The 16,776-nt window shown below is 41.9% G+C and overlaps 1 protein-coding gene across 3 annotated transcripts in view; it reads right to left on the bottom strand.

Moving 5' to 3' along the window:
* VCL (vinculin) overlaps positions 1 to 16,776 on the bottom strand; it is a 130,474-nt gene that overhangs the window by 20,396 nt on the left and 93,302 nt on the right. For all 3 annotated transcript variants that reach the window (XM_011928347.1, XM_011928359.1, XM_011928368.1), the window contains exons 8-13: positions 16,431 to 16,578; positions 11,044 to 11,197; positions 9,841 to 10,016; positions 5,022 to 5,212; positions 3,606 to 3,805; positions 2,157 to 2,285 (exon numbers count right to left, since the gene is read on the bottom strand). In XM_011928347.1, coding sequence (XP_011783737.1) covers positions 2,157 to 2,285; positions 3,606 to 3,805; positions 5,022 to 5,212; positions 9,841 to 10,016; positions 11,044 to 11,197; positions 16,431 to 16,578 — 998 coding nt within the window. The remainder of the gene's footprint in view (positions 1 to 2,156; positions 2,286 to 3,605; positions 3,806 to 5,021; positions 5,213 to 9,840; positions 10,017 to 11,043; positions 11,198 to 16,430; positions 16,579 to 16,776) is intronic.

Below are 16,776 nucleotides of genomic sequence, written 5' to 3'. Positions count from 1 at the left end.
CAGATTTACAATACAGTGTGCTATGTACAATAATAAAGCTAAGCACTGATATTACAGGAGCAAAGAAAAAGCACTTAACCTCTCTAGGAAGCAAAGGATAGTAGGATGAAGGATAAATAGTAATTCACCAAAAAAGAAGGGGAAGATAATTACACAGAAAAAACAAAGACATGGAAAAGACAGACTATGCAGGAAACCACAAGCAACTAGGTATAGCTAGGGCCAGAAATGAGAGGGAGCAGTTTGTAGGAAACAGGTATCGGAAGTGTCAGAGCTAGATCACAGAGCTCTGGCCTTATCCTCTGTGAAAGGGCAGGCACCACTGAAGGGTTTAAGCAGAATGTCAGAGTGTTGTATTTTTATTTGACTGATGGCCTAGTGAAAGAGTCAAGGAAGACCAGTTAGAGCTATGCAATCATATAGGCAGTGGGGGACTAGGAACAGAATTAGAGCTATGGCAACATGAACAGAAAATGGATGTGAGATTAAATGAGCATACCTTAGTTGTTTATTTGTATGAACAGGTGCGGGGAAGGGAAAAGTCAATGACAACTCACAAATTTCCAAGACAGAACAGAAGGACAACATATGCTGAGGTAACTAGGAAGCCTATAGGTGTAGAGGCCCACCTAGATGTATCTACTAGCATGAAAGAGAAGTCTAGAATGAAAAAAATAGCAAATCATCTCAGCCTAAGGGAGCAATTAGCTGAAATGCCTAGTAACTCAGGTTATAGAAAGAAAACTGGGGTAAGCATCACATAATAACAAAAACCTCCACCTACCAGTTCTACACTGTCTTGGGTACCTGACCCAAACCCCTTCTCCTTCGCTGCCAATACTATAAAGGCTGGAAAACCAAATACTCGCTTTCCTGAACTCCTTTGCAGTTGGTGGTCATGAGACAGAGTTCAAGCCAATGAGGTATAGCAAAGCTCTCCTAGACAATTTCTAGGAAAGCCTCTATTTTCACTCATTCAGCACCAACAATGTGGCAGGCACTGTTCCAAGAAGGGGGAATAAGGTAATGACAGAATAAAGTCCCTACCTGTATGGAGTTTTCATGGTAATGGTAGGAAGACAGACAAACCAAAAATGAAAAATGGGTAAATACATTAAATGTTGATAAATGCTAAGGAAAAAAGTAGGATATGGAGATGAAGAAATCCATGGAGATAGTAGTTGGGGTGGGGTTGTTATCTTAGTGGTCACCCAAAAGTGGTATTTCAGTAGAAAGCTGAAGAAAGACAGTAACTAATAGATATAGTTATCTGGAGAAGACTGGAACAAACAAGTGCAAAGGCCCCAAGGTTAGAACATATAAACACACACTAGGAATACAATTCAAGGAGGTATATACAGATGTAGCCTGAGGGGGAAGCATGGTACCACACGAGGGCAAAGAAGTGGATGGGGACCAGATCCAGTGGTGTGCTGAAGCCACTTGTACAGACTCATGGCAGCTCACAGGAGCCAAATATGTCCATCTCTTCCCAACTCAGGTTTTAGTGACTTCATGTTAAAACAGCCACCGTGGGAATATTTACATAAGGGAAATCAACAAACGTTACAAATTAAGGTTTTTTGTTTTCCTGGAGAGCTGGCTTACCAGCACATCACTGGCAATTCTCTTCATTGTTAGCACTCTGGTTTTACTCTGGGATAGTGGGAAGTCATTGGAAGGGTTTGAGTATAAAAATGACATCAATTGATTTAAAAAGATCATTCCTGACTCAAAAGGCACAGTTGTGACTGGAGTACCCCCATTCTTCATTTCTTCCTGCCTTTAACATGATGCCATCCCACACCCTGAGAAAATGACCTAGAAAATCACAGAAATGCCAGCTTTCATGATATTTAGTTGCTGAACCAATGCCAAAGCTACCAACTTCCATGTTTCTTGGTTTGTGATGAAAACAAACCTGGTTGTTTTCATCTCTGATGGTCAGGCCTTCTCTTGCTTGCAACTAAAGATATTCCCAACTGATACGTGTGGAGACTAAAAGTAGAGATGGTAGGGCTTTCCCTGTTCGGCTCTTCCACCCCTCATCTATAGTTTCCCAACCACTGATCCTGATGTACACTGTAATCACATTTCAACTTTACATATACCTATAGCGCAGGCCAACAGAAAAATGGAAGACCTCAGATACCCACCTCTTCCCTGTTAGGTGCGTCAGGAGGGGCCGTGGCTGCCACTGCCAGCAACTTGATGGGAGTTGTGGTATCACTGAAAACATCTGACACTTCCTGAGTCATGGCCTCCTGCATCCGAGCTTTTAGATCCTTAAAAACATTGTTTACGTATGAAAATGTCCAGATATATCCTCAAAGCATATCTACTAATGCCCTTACTTCACTGACATTCATTCATCTATTCAGTCTTTCATTCAATAAATATTTATTGTTAACTGTGTACAAAGCACTGAGCTATTACAGAACAGATGTAATTTATGAATCCTGCCCTCTAAGACATTAGTAGTGTAGAAGAAATAAGACATGACCCACATGTCCCTAGAGATTGTTCTACTCAATCAAGGAATCCTATTTCCTTTCTTGGTGGCCTCTATGAAATGATACTGAGAATCATGAGGTTGAGCCCAAAGAAGGCCCAGAGATGAGCTAGAGTTCCATACCATTACCAGTGCTGGCAGGGCCTGATAATGATCACAGTAACTGTAAGGATTGTTCGGTGGATGTAGTGTCAGATTTCTAAGCAATTTATTATCTTAAGAGGAAAAAAATCAAGAATGGGAACTTTTTTAATCCAGGTTTTTTCAATTAAGTTTTCTAGAAAAACAATAACAAATATCTGTATCAATTTCTAAACATGGGTCTAAATAAGAGTATTCTTAGAGGCCATGAACAAGCTCTTTTCATAGTCATCACATTTAGTCCAATTTAAGTTTTCTGGATTTATATAAAGAAGTCTCCATCACCCTCATTGTTTCCCAAGGTGGGCAGCATAAACTAGCTGGTGATAACTGAGATAATTTTAGGTGTTACATGGGCAAATGTTTTTATTTTAAGAATTATGTGTTTCTTTTAAAGGATAATAGAAAAAATACAACTAGTTTACCAAACCCAAGATTTCAGGATTATTACAAAGTTTTATTTTACTTATTTATTTATTTGAAACAGAGTCTCACTCTGTCACCCAGGCTAGAGTGCAATGACGTGATCTTCAACCTCTGCCTCCCAGGTTCAAGTGATTCTCCCACCTCAGCCTCCCAAGTAGCTGGGATTACAGGCATGCACCACCATGCCCCAGCCACAGAGTTTTCTCTTAAATAAATTTAAGTTTTAAAAAGAAGCCCATTTTAAGAAAAATATTGGCTAAATAAAAGTACAGATGATATGTGGATAGAGCAAAAATCACAACAGGGCTCTTGACTGAGTGGAATTTGGAAAACAAATTTAGTTGCTACTATATACCAGCAAGCTTTTTCCTAATAAGCTCTAGATTTCCTTGTATCTTTGGTCACACTCTTTTCATTTTCCCTAGACGCCAGAAATTATGTATTTTTCAAACCTCTCTCTTCCTTCCCTCGTCTTTCAATAATAGGAAGCATAAAAAGTAAAATGGTATGTGCCCCTGACTTCTACCTTTAAGGAGTCTTGGAGCTGAGATGCAAGTGCTCGCGCCTGAGGACTCTCCCCTTCCCCTCTGGCAGCCAGGTCAGCCAGCTGGGCTGTCAGCTGGTCCACTCGGTCACACTTGGCGAGAAGATCTTGCCGATAAGGCCCCATCATTACATTAGCCAGACGATGCCCTTCAGCCACAAGCCCCCGGATGGCAGCCTGACCTGGACCAAGAGAAAAACAATGAAACTCACAAGACCTAGAGGAGACAATTACAATGCCATTCTGCAGTGTGGTGCAGTGTGGTGTCTTGCTCTATCACCCAGGCTGGAGTGCAGTGGCGTAACAACAGCTCACTGCAGCCCTGACCTCCTGGCTCAAGCAATCCCTCCCACTACAGCCTCTCAAGTAGCTGGGACTACAAGTGTGCACCACCATACCTGGCTAATTGGTTTTTTTAGAGAGACAAGGTCTCACTATATTACCCAGGCTGGTCTCGAACCCCTGACTGAGCTCAGGTGATCCACCTGCCTCGGCCTCCCAAAATGCTGGAATTACAGGCATGAGCCACCACACCCAGCCAGTTCTTTTTATTTAACACTTTATTTTTATTTCACTATCTTTTAAAATCATGATCTAAAATCTATGTAATATTTTATCATATTAACCATAATTATTTCACAAGTCAGTTGTTATTAAACATTTATGATGTATACAACTTAATATGTTTATTATTAAACATATATTCCTGCATGCAACTTCTTAGAAAGATCTCTAATTATTTGTTAGAAAAAAAATCCCTTAATTTCCTGAGTCAATAGGTATAAACTTTGTTTAAAGCTCTTGACATCTGATACCAAATTTAGAAAGTTTGTACTAATTTATTTCTCCAGTAAATTATACATGTGCCCAATTCTCCACAACACTGGGTATAACTAACTTAGAATTTTGTCTTTTTTTTTTTTTAAGAGACATGGTCTCTCTCTGTCACTGAGGTTAGAATGCAGTAGTGTGATCATAGCTTACTACAGCCTGGAACTCCTGGTCTCAAGTGATCCTCCCACCTCAGCCTCCCAAGTAGCTGGGAAGGTGTGACTACAGGTGAGCATCACTATGCCCAGCTAATTCTTTATTTTTTTTATTTTTGAGGAGAGAGGGTCTTGCTATGTTGCTCAGCTGGTCTCAAACTGCTGGGCACAAGTGATCCTCCCACCTTAGCCTCCCAAAGCACTGGGATTACAAACATGAGCCGCCATGCCTGGCCCACTTCTTGATTACATCACAGGAATTTTACTGGCTGCATTTGGAAATGTAATCACAGTTACTTATCAGCAGCTAAAGAACCCTTACCTAATTACAGATGTTACAGGACCCCTATCAACAACTTGCTTATTTGCACTGAGACCAATCTAATGGGGTTTAGTGCACTGCTGCCCTTACCAACTCCACGGTCATCCACTGTGGGATTATCAATCCACCGCTGTGCTTGCTCAATCTTGCCCTCAAGGTGTACAGCTGCTTTAGCGGGTCTGCTGTTGGCCACAGCCCGGTTGGTTTTGGTCTGCAGGTTCTGCAGGGCCGTGGCCACCTGTTTGGCCAAGGCTCGAGCCTCTGGGGAATCTCCTTTCCCCCTGCAGAGAAAAAGACAGCCATCCTGTCACACATAAACACTATTTACATTGAGATCACTTAGCTGCTAATGACAAATGCTAATAAGATGACAAATTGCCCGTGATTGTGATTACTATTAATTTGGTTTGAAAGGAGTGGTTTATTTATTTGGCCCTTACATAAAAAATTAATAATTTACATTTAGATTATTTTGTCCTAGTTAAGACATTAAATATGAGTTTGCATCAGTGAAGCTCAAATCAATCATTTGGTTAGCTGAGCTCAATCAATCATCACTAGGTTAGCTGCACCCTCTGCCTGCCACCTCTGAAAGCACTAGTTCCCTCTGGAACTGGGTGGGCCCAGGCAGCCATATTTGTTGTAGGAACGGCTGAGGTAGTTATAATCGAACTAATAGTAGTACTGTCTATCTTTTGAGTCCTAATTCTGCCAAGTACCATTGCAAGTAATTTTTTGTTGTTGCTTATTTTTTGTTTTGAGAGGGGTTTCGCTCCATCACCCCAGCTGGAATGCAGTGGTGAGATCATGGCTCACAGCAGGCTTGACCTCCCAGGGCTCACTGCAGCAATCCTCCTACCTCAGCCTTCCATGTAGCTGGGACTACAGGCATACACCACCACACCTGGCTAATTTTTTTAAAAAACATTTCTTAGAGAAAGGAAACATTCTCCGGATGTTTCCCAAGCTGGTCTTGAACTCCTGGGCTTAAGTGATCCTACCACCTGGGCCTCCCAAAGTCCTGTGCTGGGATTACAGGTATGACCTACCACACCCGGTCATAAGCAGTTGTCTTAAATTATTTAATCCTTACAACAACCCTATGATGTAAATAACAGTATTATCCTCATTACTAAAGAAACAAAGGTACGAGATTGGATGACTTGCCCAATGTCCCATTACTTACTTTGATAGAGTCAGGATTCAAACCCAGCACTGTGACTTCAGAGTCTCCACTCTGTTTTGTTTTGTTTTGTTTTGTTTTGTTTTGTTTTGTTTTGTTTTGAGATGGAGTCTCGCTGTGTCACCCAGGCTGGAGTGCAATGGCACGACCTCGGCTCACTGCAACCTCCACCTCTCGGGTTCAAGCCATTCTCTTGTCTCAGCCTCCTGAGTAGCTAGGATTATAGGTGCCCACCACCACACTCAGCAATTTTTTTTATTTTTAGTAGAAATGGGATTTCACCATGTTGACTGGGCTGCTCTCGAACTCCTGACCTTGGGTGATCCGCCCACCTCAGCCTCCCAAAGCGCTAGAATTACAGGCATGAGCCACCACGCCCAGCCTTCATTCTTAAACTACTATACATTTAGTATCACATAATCCCCAGTCCTTGCCATAACTGATTAAACTGCGTGGTTATCTACCTCAAGGACAAGATATCCACAGTCAGGCAAGGCACTCAGTTAGATTCTGGGGGTTCTCAAAGTCCAGTATGGATAAAAGTCACTGGATATCTTACTTTTAAATACAGATTGTTAAACCCACCATCCAAAGAGATTTGGATTAAGTATGTCTGGGGTGGGGTCAAGGGGTCTGCATTTTTAACAACCTTCTCAGATGATTCTTAGGCAGGTAATCCTGGGTCCATACTTCAAAAACACTGCATAGTCAACCAGTGATGGGATCTGGAGCTGGAAAGTGATTAAGCCTGGGCCATGGTTAACTCATAGCCATAGACAAAACCCCCAGATAAATAAACTAAGTCAACACACAGGGTGAAACAGACATGGAGGATCCCACACAGTGACTAAGAGGTGGAGGGAGGGGCTTCCCGTTGCGACAAGATCTGGCCACGTTCAAGCTATTGGGTTTGATGAGGTGCCTCTATTTTCAATAATCCTCTACTTTTTACTTGACCAGGTCCTTCCAACCAAAGAACCTCAACCAAGTACCAACACAGAAATAAAAAGACAATCACAATTATATCACAAAGAAAAAAACTGCCCCCAAAACCTTATTCCAAAGACTTCAGATTCTAACCATTATAAAAATACAAAGAATGTGACTCATTTTCCATCTCAGGTCCTCTCAGCCATAGAAAGGTAAGTTTCTGGTTAACTTTATCTGTCTTATCTGTAAAAATAAAAATAATCAGCTGGGTGTGGTAGCTCACGCCTGTAATCCCAGGACTTTGGGAGGCCAAGGCGGGTAGATCATGAGGTCAAGAGATCAAGATCATCCTGGCCAACATGGTGAAACCCCATCTCTACTAAAAATACAAAAATTTAGCTGGGCATGGTGGTGCATGCCTGTGGTCCCAGCTACTCAAGAGGCTGAGGCAGGAGACTCGCTTGACCTCAGCAAGCAGAGGATGCAGTGAGCCAAGATCGCACCACTGAACTCCAGCCTGGCAGCAGAGTGAGACTCCATCTCAAAAACAAATAAATAAATAAAATAAATACATAAATAAAAATAATAGCCCATCTGCCAGAACAGCTAATTTAGATTCTCTCTCTCTCTCTCTTTTTTTTTTCTGAGACAGAGTCTCGCTCTGTCACCCAGGCATGATCTCAGCTCAATGCAACCTCCACTTCCTAGGTTCAAGCTATTGTCTTGCCTCAGCCTCTGAGTAGCTGGGATTACAGGTACCCACCACCAGGCCTGGCTAATTTTTGTATTTTTTTAGTAGACACGGGGTTTCACCATGTTGGCCAAGCTGGCAGACTGATCTTGAACTCCTGACCTCAAGTGATCCACACACCCTCAGCCTCCCCAAGTGCTGAGATTACAGGCCTGAGCTACCTTGCCCAGCTTAGATACTCTCTTTTTTTTTTTTGAGACAGGGTCTTGCTCTGTCTCCCAGGCTGGAGTGCAGTGGCCGGATCTCAGCTCACTGCAAGCTCCGCCTCCTGGGTTCACGCCATTCTCCTGCCTCAGCCTCCTGAGTAGCTGGGACTACAGGCGCCCAACACGGCGCCCAGCTAGTTTTTGTATTTTTAGTAGAGACGGGGTTTCACCGGGTTAGCCAGGATGGTCTCGATCTCCCGACCTCATGATCCGCCCGTCTCGGCCTCCCAAAGTGCTGGGATTACAGGCTTGAGCCACCGCGCCCGGCCTAGATACTCTCTTAAGAGTTCCTTTATGATTCTAAATTTTTGTAACATTCTCCTTTATAAAGTTGAACAAAGAGGGTCTTTAACATGATTCTGATCATGGCTACTCCTGGCAAGATGTTACATAGATGTATGTTTATGTGTGTGCTACAGTATTAAGTAATGATGGCGTGAATGACCACACATGAAGGTCTGCTGTTAGCACCATTACCATTCATTACCTCTTCATCATTAAGAAACATTAAAGAGTACCTAGCATGTATATGGACTTATATTAGGTCCTAAGAGTATAGACAGCAAATTTTACATTTGACATTAAACCCTTCTTTAGTGTTATTTTAGCATGTGCTGCAGGGGTTTTATTCTTTTTTTTTTTTTTTTTGAGAGGGAGTCTCACTCTGTCTCCCAGGCTGGAGTGCAGTGGCCGGATCTCAGCTCACTGCAAGCTCCGCCTCCTGGGTTTACGCCATTCTCCTGCCTCAGCCTCCCGAGTAGCTGGGACTACAGGCGCCCAACACGGCGCCCAGCTAGTTTTTGTATTTTTAGTAGAGACGGGGTTTCACCGTGTTAGCCAGGATGGTCTCGATCTCCCGACCTCATGATCCGCCCGTCTCGGCCTCCCAAAGTGCTGGGATTACAGCCTTGAGCCACCGCGCCCGGCCAGGGGTTTTATTCTTAAGGGTGAAAAATATCTATTGAAAGAAGAAAGCAGTTAGGTGTAGTGGTTCATGCCTGTAATCCCAAAACTTTGGAAAGCTGAAGTGGGAGGATTGCTTGAGCCCTTGAGTTTGAGACTAGCCCTGACAACATAGTGACACCCCATCTCTACAAAAAATAAAAAGATTAGCCAGGCATGGTGGCACGTGCCTGGCTGAGGTGGAAGGATGGCTTGAGCCTGGGAGTTCAAAGCTGCAGTGAGGCACGGTCATGCCACTGCACTCTAGCGTGGGTGGCAGAGTGAGACCATATCTCAAAAAAAAAAAAAAAGGAAATATCCCTTTTCCATATCATCAAAGTAGGTGCCATGAGAGCCTTTAGGAGAGAAGGTTGTAGAGAGGCTGTTGTTACAAGAAAAATCATCCAGGAAATGTAAATGTAATTTAAGTATCTTCTATACTTACTACTTACAAAATAACATTGCTGGGGAAGGAGGAAAGTACCTTCTTATGCTTCTTCCCTTCCACATACACATAGGAGTCTTTTCATAGCTAGCCACAAAAATTATTTTCCTCTTATGTATGAGAAACAGATAGGTCATAAACATGATGTATCAAAGTCAGCCCTAGCTTAGAAATTTAAAAAGCATCTCAAAAAAGGAGTTCTTATCTTCCTAAATTTATCAATTTATAACTATGTGACCAGCAATAAGTCATTAAACCTCAGTTACATCAGTGATACAACAAATTAACATCTGACCTAGAATCGATGAGAAGATAGTGGAGAAGCATCGTAAGTGCATTTAACCTAGGGGAATTGAAATATGTATAAAGAAAGAAAGATAGGGAGAGGGAAGGGAGAGAGAAAGAGAGAGAAGAAAAGATATAAAAAGACAATTTAAGGGTTAAATACATACTGTCTTCGCAGATCTGCTAATTTAGAAGTCAGAGCAGATATTTCTCCAAGGGAACGTAGAATGTCATCTCTTTCTTTAGGATCATCACATAATTCTGCTATTTTCCGAGCTTCAGCCAAAGCCCCTCGAATCTGCTCTTCTCCTTCCGGTCCACCATTTGGATCTGCAAGCCAGTTCTACACACAGAAACAGAGAAGCAGCACACTGTAATCTACTCACAAACTCCACTCTACTAAACTTAACAAGGCCAGAAGAAGGATTTCAAAGGTAATACACCAGTAATCATTTTTATAATGCTGGTCTTAATTATTGTACAGAGGTTCTTAGATAAGATGAACTCAATCTCTCATCTTTTTAAAATCAATTTTTTCATGCCCATTAGCATAAAATATCTTCCCAAGCTTTATCTCATCTCTGAATTAACCACACCTTATTAGTTCCTCAGTTCCTCAAACATGTGTGTTTGTGAAATGCTTGAAAATCATTTTACAGTAGAGCAGTTATCAGAAAACTTTAACCCCTAAACATTACAATGACCAAAGGGTTGTGAATTCTGGGACAAGGAATAGTTTTAATGTACTGCAATCTATATCAGGAACTAGGATTCCCTTGGTACTCTGAGTGCTTACTTTTAGCTAATTGAAGTGCTGTAAATTAAGATCTTTATTTCAAAATACAAATAAATATTTGTCTAAACCTGTGGTGGTAAAGGAGGTGTTAACATTGGTAAGTGCTAGAAGTCACTCATCACTTAGAAACCATTATCCAACCACAGTAAATGATAAGAGACAGAGAAGAAAGATAGGATATTTATGATTTAGGATATTTATGAAACATTTCTCTTTCTCTTTTATTTCCCACCCCTTCTTGAAAATCACCATCATGGCCGGGCGCGGTGGCTCAAGCCTGTAATCCCAGCACTTTGGGAGGCCGAGACGGGCGGATCACGAGGTCAGGAGATCGAGACCATCCTGGCTAACACGGTGAAACCCCGTCTCTACTAAAAAATACAAAAAAACTAGCCGGGCGTGGTGGCGGGCGCCTGTAGTCCCAGCTACTCCGGAGGCTGAGGCAGGAAAATGGCATAAACCCAGGAGGCGGAGCTTGCAGTGAGCTGAGATCCGGCCACTGCACTCCAGCCCGGGCGACAGAGCGAGACTCCGTCTCAAAAAAAAAAAAAAAAAAGAAAATCACCATCATTACCTGAGCAGCATCAATCTTCTTAGCAATGCTCTGCTTTGAGTTGGTCATGGCTTCCAGCTTGCGAGCTGCATTTTCCACTTTTGCTGTGAGCACATCAAGACCCTGAGATACCTGCTGAGCTTTCTGCATGGCCACCGGTGAGGATCCTTGTCCTCTGCTCAAAACAGACACATGCTGTCATTGTACACCCTCAAATACTTAATGACAAAATATTCCCAATAGCACAGTACATGTGGTTTTCGTGAACATGCTTGGCTTTTTCCTTTCCCCCAGTAAATCTGGGACAGCACAAGAAAACAGACATAAACAAAGCGAGATGCCCAAATCACGTACTTTTTATTTTAAAAATGTACATTAGCTTCATGGAACTGCATAACCACTTTGAAGACCAGGCCAGCAAATTTCGATAATGATTCTCCTCTTGGTAGTGATTACATAATCAAATCTAAACTTGAGTGGGAAAATGTGCCGGTGATCTTATTGCTAAGGAGGGCTTTGTTACCATAGTAGTGTGTGCTTCTGAAATAAATAGTCCATTAAATTGTCTTCTTATGGGCAAGTATACATTGAAAATGTTTCAGGAGGCAGCACGCATAGTGTTAATGAAAGTGTACCATAGTGGGAACAAGCAGATCTGTGTTCAAATCTTGATTCTTGGTACCTGTGGAACCTTGTTTATGATGTTTAACCTCCCTGGGTTTCTGTTTTCTAACTTATATAATGAAGGTAAAATATAATGAAGGTGGGTAATACATTTTCCCCGCTTATCTTATGGAGTGGCTTCAAGCATCAAAATAATATACTTGAAAACACTGGCAATAAAGCTATACAAATATACAACCTACTAATATTACTGAATTATCATCATTTTTATAAGGAACCTAATGATAATCTTAAATGCCTACCTTCCACTCCTAGGCAATCCATAAATATATAAATATCAAAACTAGCTAATACTGAGCACATGTTGATAGGAAACCACTGTTTCCCATCAAGTTCCTAAAGAACTGATTTCACTATTTTCCTCTCTCAGAAATGATATGCTATTCCTACCAAAAATGATATGAGTTCGTGGAAACTTGTTTCGCTATTTACTTTCCCTATTTCTTTGTTTTGCCCTCATTTTACAATTCAGATTATTTTAATCCAAGCAGCCTGGTAATCCCAATAATAGGGACAGTAACTTTACCATTTGGTAGAATGGCATGGCTGATTATCCTAATCAGAACTTCTAATTTTAGGATAAACTCCAAAATACCTTTGCTTCCCTTCATAATAGTATTGATCTGTCATTCATCTATCTAGCCTCTGTGGGTTTTTCTTTTGAGACGGAGTCTCACTGTTGTCCAGGCTGGAATGAAGTGGTGCGACCTTGGGAGGCAGTGGTTGCAATGAGCCAAGACGGCAATTCTCTTACCTCAGCCTCCCAAGTAGTTCAAGTAATTCTTCTGCCTCGGCCTCCCGAGTAGCTGAGATTACAGGCGTGTGCCACCATACCTGGCTAATTTTCGTATTTTTAGTAGAGACAGGGTTTCACAATGCTGGCCAAGTTGGTCTCGAACTCCCGACTTCAAGAGATCCACCTGCTTCAGCCTCCCAAAGTGCTGGGATTACAGGTGTCAGCCACTGTGCCCAGTCTATCTAGCCTCTTTTTAAAATTCTTCTGTTTTTCATCTATACCAAAACTTGAGGTAATGAATTCATTCATTTACTGCTGGGTATATAAAAGGTATATATACACCTTTTCCTTGAAGTTGAGGCCTTCCTTTTATGTGGCAGAAGAGGGAAGACTTTTAGGAAACATAGTCTTTAGGATTTAATTTGCTTTTTTTCTTCAAATCTACTACTTCATGATGAGAGTTCTTTTTGGTAAAAGAGTCCAACTGTATATTACAAAGTAATAACTTCTTTGAGGCTGGAAATTCAGAAATTCTTCTTTTTAAAAAAAAAAGAGTCCAATTGTGAAAAAGTAAAACTATTTATGGGCTACACAGTTTTTTCATTCAAAATAGAAGGTTTTTATTGAGTCCCATGGGGGTAAAAATATATACTAGTAACCTAGAAACCTGTGTGACTTAACAGAATACCAAGAAGAAATTCTTACTGTATTTCAGCCACTAAAATATTAAATAGCTGGGTACACTTAAGAAAGGACTAAAGGGAGATAACTTTCTAATCTTTCATCAGGAAAGAATACTGCAGGCTTCACTGTGAAGCAGGCCCATAGTTACCCTTCACTGTTCTAGCCTTTTCTATTTACAGATTAACGGTGGAACCCCTACAATAGCTACCTCATTCTCTTACTCATACTCATCTTTCTCTACACACATACAACTGTGTATTTGAAAATTCCAAGTGAAAACTGGCGACCACACTGGGAAAAGGCTGCAGACAAAAGACACAAAAGTAAGAAATCAGAAGAGCCAAGAATCCTGTCAAACAGCACTGACATTTCTCTGAATGAGAACAAAACTTCGTTTTGTCTTTTTGCTAAGTTCTTGCCATGCTCATGACAGAGGAGACTGCTTCTCAGCAGGAGAAAAGATTCACTGAATTCAATGAGATCACATTTATTTAAGCTGTTTCTTTCCCCTTCAACATAGAGACTCAACCTGAAATTCCTGGAGCTTCCAGGGCTACAGGGAATCCATGAACCTCTAGAAATTATACGTAACATTGCATGGGCATGTTTATATACATCTTTTTAGGTTAAGGATGAATGTTTTCATCAGATGATAGAAGTGATCTTGGTCCAAAAAAGGTTAAGAACCGCTCCTTTAAGATCTGCATTCTTGGCCAGGCACAGTGGCTCACACCCGTAATCCCAGCACTTTGGGAGGCCGCAGCAGGTGGATCACCTGAGGTCAGGAGTTCAAGACCAGCCTGACCAACATGGTGAAACCACGTCTCTACTAAAATACAAAAATTAGCCGGAGTTCAAGACCAGCCTGACCAACATAGTGAAACCATGTCTCTACTAAAATACAAAAATTAGCCAGGCATGGTAGCACATGCCTGTAATCCCAGGTACTCAGGAGGCTGAGGCAGGAGAATCACTTGAACCCAGGAGGCAGAAGTTGCAGTGAGCTGAGATCATGCCATTGCACTCCAGCCTGGGCAACAAGAGCGAAACTCCATCTCAAAGAAATAAAATAAAATAAAAATAAATAAGATCTGCACTTATGCCTATTGCACTAATATTGGAGACCAGGTATAACAATGCACTGCATGTAGAGGAGTGTTTCTGGGCCCTGTGTGTGTGCAGACCCTGTGTATCCCAATTATCTCATGATGTTTCATGAGTGTTTCATCCTATTCCAAGTTTTCGTAATGTCCATACCATAAAATTCTATTAAAATGAGCATCTTTGAGAACTTCATTATCACTATGGATGAGTTCATTTGTATGAATTCCAAACAAATTTATATTATATTGAGTTTTCTCAATAGCAAACTGTGTGTATTTAGTTTATGGGGAGAAAAGCTCTAAAGGCCAGGGCTTTAGGAGGGTAAAAGGAAGGTAAATAATTATGAAACCAAATAAATAATCATGAAAAGGAAACTCAAAAAAGCCCAGAAATTACCAACTTAGAGGATAACCGAGTTAAATGATGTTTTTATGAGGTGAAATAATTCCAGTGTTTTCACTCTATGTTTCTTTCTCCCCACCCTTCGTAAATTGTATTTACCCAAGCCAGACTTCACCACTGCCCCTTATTTTTCATAAGCCTATGGCTAGAAAATTAAAAACTAGATTTGTGTTTCAGTTTCAATTATGGAACAAGTTTCAACTTTGTTATTAGGCATTTGTATATTTTGAAAGCTCAAGCCAGGAGTGATGGCTCACGCCTTTAATCTCAACACTTTGGGAGGATCACTTGAGGCCAGGAGTTTGAGACCACAAAACATAGCAAGACCTTATCTCTACAAAATATTTAAAAACTAGCCAAGCATAGTGGCATATGCCTATAGTTCTCTCTACTCAGGAGGCTGAAGAAGGAATATTGCTTCAGCCCAGGAGTTCAAAGTTACAGTGAACTATGATCATACCACTGCACTTCAGCCTGGGTGACAGAGCAAGACCATGTCATTAAAAATAAAAAATTTGGCCGAGCATGGTGGCTCACACCTATAATCCCAGCACTTTGGGAGGCCGAGGCGGGCAGATCACCTAAAGCCAGAAGTTCAAGACCAGCCTGACCAACATGGAGAAACCCCGTCTCTACTAAAAATGCAAACTTAGTCGGGCATGGTGGCGCATTCCTGAAATCCCAGCTACTCAGGAGGCTGAGGCAGGAGAATCGCTTGAACCCAGGAGGCGAAGGTTGCAATGAGCCAAGATCGCACAATTGCACTCCAGCCTGGGCAACAAGAGCAAAACTCTCATCTCAAAAAAATAAAAAATAAAAATAAAAAGTTTGGCAGGTCATGGTGGCTCCTGCCTGTAATCCCAACACTTTTGGAAGCCAAGGCAGGTGGATCACCTGAGAATTTCAGACCAGCCTGGCCAACACGGTAAAACCCTGTCTACTAAAATTACAAAAAATTAGCCAGGTGTGGCAGCACATGCCTGTAATCCCGGCTACTTGGGAGGTTAAGGCAGGAGAATTGCTTGAACCTGGGAGGCAGGGGTTGCAGTGAGCCGAGATCGTACCACTGCACGCCAGCCTGGGTGACAGAGTGAGACTCCATCTCAAAATAAATAAATAAATGAATAATTTAAAACATGTTTTAAATAAAGTCAGGCCAGGCATGCTGGCTCACATCTGTAATCCCAGCACTTTGGGAGGCCGAGGCAGGCGGATCACTTGAGATCAGGGGTTCGAGACCAGCCTGGCCAAGATGGTGAAACCCCGTCTCTACTAAAAATACAAAAATTAGCTGGGTGTGCTGGCGGGCACCTGTAATCCCAGCTACTCGGGAGGCTGAGGCAGCGAACTGCTTGAACCATGGAGTCAGAGGTTGCAGTGACCCAAGATCCTGCCACTGCACTCCAGCCTGAAGACAGAGTGAGACTGTCTCAAACAAACAAACAAACAAAATTATCCGGGTGTGATGGCGGGCGCCTATAATCCCAGCTACCCGGGAGGCTGAGGCAGGAGAATCTCTTGAACCCAGGAGGTGGAGGTTGCGGTGAGCCAAGATCACACCACCGCACTCCAGTCTGGGTGTCAGTGAGACTCCGTCTCAAAAAATAATTAATAAATAAATAAATAAAGTCAGCAAAGGGAAAGATCACCTCCATCTCAAAAGAATTTAATAGACTATATTATCTCTGTTATTTACTAGCCAAAGAAATAACTCAAAACTGGCAGAGGCTTGTTTTCTGAATCACCCTGTTAGGAGTGAGTTACCCACTACTGCTCTGTAAGGACAGAGGAACTTTACCTGGCACGGAGGTCAGCCACTTGATCAGTCATCTGCCCTAGCATTTTGCAGGTTCCCAGAATCTCCCTGCGTTCTTTGCCTGCACAGAGTTCACCAACTTTTCCAGCTTCATCTAAGATCTGTCTGATGGCCTGCTCACCAGCATCCCCTAAAATAAACAGATATTCAATATCTACACTGTTGACACATTCATTATTTAGAGAGGATACTTTACAAGTCATTTTATTCACCAAGGAATAGATGATTTTAAACAAGAGGAGTGAATAGAAGGCAACATATCTGATAGCTAACAGCCAAGCAGTGCCCTTAAACCACAGGGTGAGGTTTCAACTACAGACACTGCGAA

Source organism: Colobus angolensis, unplaced genomic scaffold (genome assembly GCF_000951035.1).
Source record: "Colobus angolensis palliatus isolate OR3802 unplaced genomic scaffold, Cang.pa_1.0 Scaffold12, whole genome shotgun sequence".
Taxonomy (NCBI): Eukaryota; Metazoa; Chordata; class Mammalia; order Primates; family Cercopithecidae; genus Colobus; species Colobus angolensis.
This window is presented reverse-complemented; position numbering and strand designations above follow the sequence as displayed.